This window comes from Protopterus annectens, chromosome 15.part0 (genome assembly GCF_019279795.1).
Source record: "Protopterus annectens isolate FY-2018-M chromosome 15.part0, PAN1.0, whole genome shotgun sequence".
NCBI classification, from domain to species: domain Eukaryota; kingdom Metazoa; phylum Chordata; order Ceratodontiformes; family Protopteridae; genus Protopterus; species Protopterus annectens.
Genome location: NC_056749.1, coordinates 436,531,875 through 436,540,761, shown reverse-complemented (window position 1 = coordinate 436,540,761; position 8,887 = coordinate 436,531,875). Strand labels below are relative to the sequence as shown.

Genomic DNA, 8,887 nt, shown 5'->3' with positions numbered 1-8,887 from the left:
CTGGATTTGCCCCGTGGAGCTCTGTCGGACACAGGAAAGGACCGATTTTTTGTAGGCCAGTGTCTACTGAATCTTGGCAGCTGCACTTGTAAGAAGTCTTTTACAATTTGCATAGACTTAGCTTTGTCTTCCATTTTCTTTAAAACCTCTTTTGCCTTAATACCAAACAGAGTATCATGCTGTAAAGGTGCATCCAGCAATTTAGCTTTAACATGATCAGGCAAATTTTGCTCTTTTAACCAAGCATGCCTCCTAATCACAGATCCAGTAACTGCGGCCCTGTAGGAGGCCTCTAAGGAATCAAAACCACATTGCAAAGTATGCTTTCCAACTTGTTCTGCTGCATGCAATAATTCCTGCAATTCTTTATTTTCTGCACATTCTGAAATCAACATCATTTTCTGTTTCAGTAATCCCATAACATGTTGTTGTTGATACTTGAGCATATGAAACTGGCAGTTTAAGGCACTAATTGCCAAGGTTGCAGATGTATAAACCTTCTTTCCCCGTCTATCCAGTGCCCTGGAATCACTGTCAGAGGGGGTAGGATTTTTTGCTGTTTAGGCCTTAACACCTTTTGGACCCTGTGAAATAGTTTCAGGGTCAGCAGCAGGGTTTCTAAATAAAAATTTTTGTGAGTCAGGAACCCTGTAATATCTGGCTGGCTTGCTAGGAGCTGGAGGTAAGGAGTCTGGAGTCAAGCTTCACTCCGAAAACACATCATCCACAATGTCTAAAACAGGAGGCATGGCTAAAGGCCTATGATGAGGGAGAAGAAGGAAATCCCTAAGCCTCTTTTTTTGAATCTGAGAAATCTTGACTCTCCCAGTGAAAATGCTCCCTCAAAGTATGCAAGGTTTCTCCAAAGGAATAATCTTCAGGAGGAGATGCAGATGGGATAGATTTGTCTGCATCAGAATCCTCGTAGGGTGGTATAGAAAATCCCTGATCAGAAGAGGAATCAGAAGAAATAGAAACCTGATCTGAAGATTCATAATCAGTGTCTTGCCTAGGCCTTTTATCAGGAGGGGGTTGGGAACCCCTGATCAAGGTAATTAGGTCTTCAGCCATTTTGATCATCTGCTTTTTTGGGAATAGGGGCCTGTGCACATGGCTCATGCGTCTGCTTTTTAGCTTTAGTCTTTGGTTTTGAAGCTGGCGTTGGTTTTATATAAAAATGCTGTGGCCTGAATACACCCACAGAAGCCAGTGCCTGCTCAGCGGCTCCGGACCCATCCGAGGGAGAAACATCCACGGGTACAATACTTTGAGAATCTAGCGACATGCCGGCCTCCACATGGGTCTCGGTAGAGGCCTGCGACTCGAAAGTAGTAGGTATCAGGGGCTGCAAAAGCACCTCACTGAGTACCGGCGATCCGGCGACTGGCTTAGGAGAAGCTTAGTTGTCGGTTTTGGACTTTGACAGTCTGTCTCTGTCCTTTTCTTTGTGTTTTTTGTGAACTCCGGTAGTCGGATTGCTATCCGACGACATTTCAGGATAGTTAAATCTGTTTCCAAAATATTTTGAAGCAAAGATATACCAACGCTTAATAGTGTGTTGGTTAAATCTAGCACAAAACCGACAGCTAGGCATGTTATGATCAGGGCCTAGGCAAGGAATACAGTATAAATGGAAATCCTTATGAGATATTTGCTTCCCACAAGTAATGCAATTATTAACTTTTACTGACATCGGTATTGGAGCAAGAAAAAGTTTCCCCAACGAGGTACTTAGCTTTAGTGACGACTTTGGTTCTGAAACTCGAATTTGAAAATTTCAGGAGTCTGCCGACCGGCACTTGCGAACTGCTTCTGCTTCGGGCACCGCGCGGCAAGAAAGACTGAAGAAAATGGCATCGGCTGCCTGTTTCATACCCCTAACGACCTGACGTCATGGAAGAGGAGACAGCAACCGAAGCAGGACCCAAGACTTTGGAATTCAGGATGACTGAGGGCAACCTGCCAGCAAATTACCCAAATGTAATGACTGCAACAGTGAAACATGAAGAACATCATCTCAGTCTCAGCTGTTACAAAGGCGTCTTGATTTAATTAGAAGGGGATAATGTATTTTAAAAAGCTAGTTGCCTGCAAATATTAATCTCCATTTCTGGACAACACAGTGAAGGCCTGGGCACCACTCAGTATTTAACTAGGTCTGCTGATAACGGGTAGATTTCAGAAACTGTATCACCGGAAAAGGGTTTGAGAATAATGGGAACTCAAGATCTGCTTTTGAATGTGTGTAATTCCACTAGAAAAATGCAGATTCTTTACGTTATGTGCAATAAAAAAGTCAAGTCTTCCACCTTCTCTACGGAGGACCATTACCCTAGTCATGAACTTTTGTGGGAATGCTAATACAGACACAGTCACGATACTGCTGTAAAATCTCTAACTATAGTTATTACCTGCTTCATTCATTTCAGGATCACAAGGCTGAAATGTACACTGGCAAGCAGCAGGTGAATAGCAGAAGCAAATCCTGGGTAAATGAGCAGTCTGTCACAAGCTGGATTTGTGCTGAGTGGCAATTTGAACATTGCCAGTTTTACATACCTGTATGTATTTGGGATATGGAAGGAAAATGGATTCCCTGACAAAAATCCACAAAACACAAAAAGGATGTGTAAACTCCATACAAATGTCAGCCCAATTAGGAGATGACTAAGTACCCCAAGCACTGTGAATCAGCAATGCTAACCATTAGAATGCTGTATAAACTTTCCAAGCAAAATAACTCTTGGAAAAAAAAAACGATATTGGATTTTACAGGGCTGTTAAGTGTACATAGCAGAAAGACAAATAATGAACACAGCATCACCAATTAAAATAATTGCATCTCTTCCAGTATTTAACAATTTTTAATTTTATTCCAGGAATGCAGTCAGATTTCTCACAAAAAAAAAACATTTTTCATTTTTAAACACAGGAACTAAGGTCTACAACTGTTAAAACACGTTGGTTTCATAAAATAAAAGAACTGCAGCTTGCAGCTCTGTCAATACTGTGATACGTGAAAACTAAACATTTGATTTCTTTCTGTATTTTCCAGTCTAACACTACTTTACAGAACTACACAGATTAAACTACCCAAAGGTAACTTAGCAATAAATAAGAGAGAAAATGACTACTTGACAGTTTAAAATAATTTTCCGGACAAGGCTACTGGACAGTATATTAAAATCCACTATATGTCACAGCATTTTAGAACTGCTTCAAAATATTAGTTTTCTGAAACATGCACTACAATTAACATGAAAAACTGCTTTTATTTAATTTACAGTAATGAAACAGATTTGCCAACACTGTAGTACGGCTCTGCAAATCAAACTAATGTGAATGGGTTGTAGTTTGCAGTTACCTTCCTTTACTGTTTCAACCAGCTGCTGGTACTACTCCTGTCCACTAGTACTTTACCACCGATGAGGATTTAATCTTCAGGAGCCCAACTACAGATGCATCACATTTTCATTATATACTGCATTGTGTTGTTTATAACAGCATTTTTGGATGATAGAGACTTTTCTGTTACCACAAAGCGAACTAGAAAATAAATAAAAATAGATTCTGGAGCACGAGAGACTGACAAGTAAAAAATAAAATAAAACGCTAAGCTCTTTAATAAAATACGCTTTTCGTTCGGCTGCTACAGCCAAACTTCATCAGACAAGAAACAAGAGAACTGACACACCTTATATTGAGTTAATCATGTGACAACATGGCTATAGCAGCTGAATGAAAAGTGTATTTTATTAAAGAGGTTAGTGTTTTGTTTTATTTTTTTACTTGTCTCAGTCTCGTGCTCCAGAATCTATTTTTGTTTATTTTCTAGAGACTTTTCTGTACTCAAAACTGCAAGCAGTTAAAACCTAAAATGCACATGTGCTGATCCCTCAACAAACCACAGTCAAAATTTAGGATACTGTCTGGAGCAAAGTTCCACCAAGCTGATATAGAACAAAAGGTAGTTTTAAAAATCACTTCTGACAATAACCAAGTAAAACCAATTCAGAATGTAATGTATTTACCTTTACTTGCTTCCAAGGTGATAATAACCAGAGTGGAACATTTCGATTGGTAACATTCCAGTCTCTCATTGACCATGGCTTGTGCTAGAAACATATTTAACAGTCTACTTCTATATGATTAATGTGCCAGTGAAAAAATGCTTTACAGTATTTTATCTTTATATCTTTGATGGTCCATCCAAAGAATAGTTAAATAACTGAATATCTCAGAGAAGCCAAAATAATGGGTTTGTGAAATAAAGAAAAGTATATGTTAAACTGCAATTTGTTTCAGCAGTTAACCCAAAATTACAAGAACTAAGAAAAGAACACTCTTCATTCTCTTGTTCAGTGCACCAGTTCAGCTTGATCTTCAACAAATGGAAGCACTCCACTGACATAATACGCAATTCCAAGGGAAAGTAATGCAATGACAACAACCAGCAGCAGTACTCTCCACATTCCTAAATCTTCAACAAACTCCTGCCATGTGGTGCGGAAACTTGAAAGCACACCCTCTCCTTGCTGTAGATTTGGATTAAGAAGAGAGTGGCTCTCCATTGCACTAGAGAAAAAAAAATACATGTTTATACAAGATAAATCAACATAAATGCTACCTAACAGAATTCTTGATTAAAAATAAATATTGTTCCGTTACTAGCCAGATAAGTGAACCAATCATCATCACAGGCACTATTTGGCCATGACTTGACAGCAAATAATTGCAATACATATGGAAAATTTGCAAGAGCCAATAAACCAGAATTTTTTAAAGATGTGAAGGTGGGAAACTGGAATAGCAAGACAGAACCCACACCAATGCAGAGTACATTCAAATTCTACACAAACACTGGGCAGAAGTCAGGCCTGAACATGAAATTGAAGCTGTGAGGCAGCAATATTCACCACTAAGCTATCAATGGTCATATTAAGACATTGAAGTTGCCTTTAGAAATTAATTAAAAACCTCATGTATGCAACAGAGGAGCTAGTTCACATAAATAATTTAAAGCAGGTGGAAAAGTTAGTCCCGAGGATGGGTAGTAGTAAGCAGTGCACGACACTATATTGTCTGATCACCCATTAATTACATCAGTCTATAAACCGATGTTTTTACTAAATCAAGCAGGTCTTTTACAGGATTCTTAGCTCAAACTTTTAAAATCATTGTTTACAAGTAATTAAAGTTGGCTCTCTCCCAATGCATATCTGTAACATCAAGCTACCCATAAGAGAAAGTTAGCATGCATATTATGTTTCTTATTTAATAAATACAGACCATCGCTAGATTAAGACAAGGAATCCAAATATGGAGTCAAGACTATCTGGTGAAGTTCAAGACGCTTACAGGATTTTAATCTTTTTTGTGGGGTCAAGCCACTTTAGAGCAATGTATTGGCTATGCACCAGTTGGCATGAACTTCAGAAGGCTGGACTGCAGTAAGTAGGCAAGTCTGTCTATGGTAGAGGAGGCCATTGGCAAGCACCGTTAATAAAGTATAGTCGTGTAAGTAAACTTACCATAACAGTAGATGTTCAAACAGACCACTACTGCAGTATCCTAAACTATATGAGATGGACCCTGTAAAGGACTGGATGTCTAGACAGCTTCCAAATGTGTAGGGCATCTTCCATGCACCCATATGACAATCAGAGCTCAAGGGAGAGACCGTACACAAGCAGACATGTATGTATGTCTTTCGGCTTTTCCAGGTTAGGGGTTGCCACAGAGGAACTCCGGTCTGCTCATGATTGGCAGTGGATTTTACAGTGCTGAGTTGCCAGCCCGATGGCCAACCTTCAACGAAGGCACGCCCATTCACGCTCACATACCTGCATGCCTTTAATGTCACTTGACTGCGGGAAGGGCATGCAAACTCTACAAAGAAGGCGCTCCAGCCGAGAATCGAACGGGAGAACCTCTAGTATACAAGCAGACATATGGGAACCAAAATGCAGAGCTTTTTTGTCTCAGAACAAGGGAGGCTAGAGCTCTCCTAAGAAATTACAGTTGTGTTAGAACTCACCACAGCAGTAAATGCCCTACTGATCACTGTTGCAGTAATTTTAATGTTGAGTTTTTGTCTGTTAACATCCGGTTGGGTTTCACAGCTTTTCCCTCCTGAGAGCATACACCTGATGCATGACCTCAGCTCGTATGTATGGATCTGCGCACAAGTACCTCAGACTATTTCCAAGCCAGGAGCCTGAAGACTACTGAGAGAGGAAACTTGTCAGATATAAGGGGTGTAGCCTGAGCAGGTTAAGTAAACTCCGCAAAGGTGGTATAGAGGTGTTGGTGTAGAACTAAGGGAAAGAGTAATAATGGAGCAGATGAAGAAAACGGGAAGGAGGGAGGGAAGGAATTTCACAACAGTCATCAGTAGAACATCTACTGTTATGTTAAGTTCTTACACAGCTGTACTATGTCCTGACAGAAATCATTGTTGCCATATTCCTAACATATGGGTTTTTCCCAGAACCGAAGGAGATAGAGAGGAGGGAGGTTGGCTACAGAGAGTATGTTGTCCATATAGAACCAAACCTGCCTGGGAATGTCTAGAGAGTGGAGAATTCTTTTCCCCTTATTCTGGGGATTGAGAAAAAAGGTAGGCAGGTGGATAGCCTAATTTAGGAACATCTTATTCACTACCTTAGCCATGAATGAATGATTGGCCCCAAGTGCTATCCTGTCTCTGTGGAAAAATGAGGATGGGTGGAATAGCTATAAGCACCTAAAGTTCAGACATTCTACAAGCAGAGGCAAGAGCCAGCAAAGGGATAGTTTTCAAGGTGCAGAATTTTAAAGTGGCAGAAACTGCTGGCTCAAATGAAAGGGAACAAAAGTTTTCCAACACAAAGTTGAGATCCCAGACAGGAGAAATAGGTTTCCTTGGAGGTTTGAGATGCAAGACTCCCCTCAAGAAAAGTTTGATCTCCGTCTTGGACATGAAAGGGCAGTCATGAGGCAAGAAGGATCCGCTTTAATGGTAGAGTAAGCCAGATCAGAATGCAACAATTTGCAGATATACTTAGACAAAGAGAAAATTTGAAAAGAATGGATCCTGGCTGTGCTTGTTGCACCAAATAGAAAATCTTTTCCACTTAGCTGTATATGATTTTCTGAGAGTATGTTATCTGGCTTTCTGTAAAACCTGAAACACCTCCTCAGAAAGAAAGGTGTCTTTTAGGAATCAGAATCCTGTCATCCAGAAAATGAGACAGGCTAGATTTGGATGGAGAAGTAGACCTTGCTACTGAGTTAACAGATCTGGTTGCAATGGTATTTTCCCAACAGTTTTTCTTGAACAGGAGTAGTAGGAAGGAAAACTAATACTGTCTTGGCCAGAAAGGGCCCAGGAGTAGAAGTTTTGGAGCTTCCTTTTGGAAGGACTTTTGGAGACAGTGGCAGAGAGGGGAAGGCATACAGGAACCTCAATGACCACTGGAAAGAGACTGCATCTGTCCTCCAAGCTAAGGGAGAAGGGCTCCTGGTGCAGAACAGAGGAAGCTGGTGGTTATCTGGTGACGCAAAAAGTCTATTTGTGGTGTTCCCCACTGGTGCCTGATTGTTTTGAAGACCTGTCTGTTCAGGCTCCATTTGTGACAGTCCTCCAGGTACCTGTTTAAGCAGTCTGCTAATACATTCTCCAGTGAGGGAATGTATGCTGCTATCAGAGTCATGCCCATTTGTGTGGCTAGGTGTCATGCCTCCTGTGCTAGCCAGCAAGTGGATAAGACCTTGTGCCCCTGTTTGTTCAGATACCATATGACTGTAGTGTTGTTGCACACCATTTGTATGCTTGGCTTCCATAGATGGGAGAAGATCTGCATCATTCATTTTTTTCACGTTGATGTGTTCTTTCAGGAGGGAGAAGAGAAGGCCACCCCCCTGCACTCTGTGAGATCCTGTCCATGCCCTGTCTGAGGCATTTGTGTGAAGAATTTCATGGGGGGAGGGGACTGGGGTGAAAGGAAGAACTGGGTTGATCGTGACCTGCTTCTCCCACCAGAGCAGCTCCTTTCTGTAGCAAAGTAAGAGAGGGACCAGGGTATCCAAGGGGTGGGAATGTCTGGACCATACTGATTTTAAGTACTACTGAATTTTCTGCATGTATAGTCTGGCAGGTGGAAGCATTGGGATGGTAGCTGCTATGAAACCCAAGGCCCTGAGTATCCTCCTTGCTGTGCAGTGACTCAATCAGTAGAGGTTTTCGAAAAAGTGGCCAGATGGAGAAATTTTCCTTCAGGAAGAAAGATGAGCATTCTGCGTGTGTCTTGTCTGCAACCCAAGAAAACAAAGTCCTGAGTGTGTTTGAGAGAGGATTTTTCGAAGTTAATTATGAACCCTAGGATTGATAGATGTACCATGTAATGTACATTTTCAAGGAGGATGTCCACGGAGACAGCTTGAATCAGTAGGTTGTCCAGGTAAGGGAAAGTTTGAATTCCCTGTGTGTGGCAGAAAGCCACCATTACAGCTAGGCACTTTGTAAAAACCCTTGGTGCCAGACTCAGACCAAAGGGCAAAGCACTAAACTGAAAATGAGATGCCAGAGAAAAATCTGAGGAATCTCCTGCAAGACAGTAGAATGGAAATGTGACAGCATGCACTCTGTAGGTCTAGTAATACAAGAAAGGCGTGAGGAAGAATGAAAAGCAGAACGGTGTGCAACAGAGAACATTTTGAAGGTGGGTCATTTTAAAAAAGTGTTTAGAAGAGAGAGATCCAGATTGGGTTTCCATTGTCCATCCTTTTTTGGCACCAGAAATTTTTGGAATAGAAACTTTCCTAAAAAGGACATCAGCACTCTTTCTATGGTTCCCTGACCTAGTAAGCTCTGAATACCAGGATAGAGCAAAGGAAGCTAGTTGAG

General features: G+C 41.1%; 1 protein-coding gene across 1 annotated transcript in view; it reads right to left on the bottom strand.

Moving 5' to 3' along the window:
- Positions 1-2,848: 2,848 nt before the first annotated feature.
- ANKRD46 (ankyrin repeat domain 46) overlaps positions 2,849-8,887 on the bottom strand; it is a 155,225-nt gene continuing 149,186 nt past the window's right edge. The window contains exon 5 of the mRNA XM_044057177.1: positions 2,849-4,575. Coding sequence (XP_043913112.1) covers positions 4,359-4,575 — 217 coding nt within the window. The 3' untranslated portion in view covers positions 2,849-4,358. The remainder of the gene's footprint in view (positions 4,576-8,887) is intronic.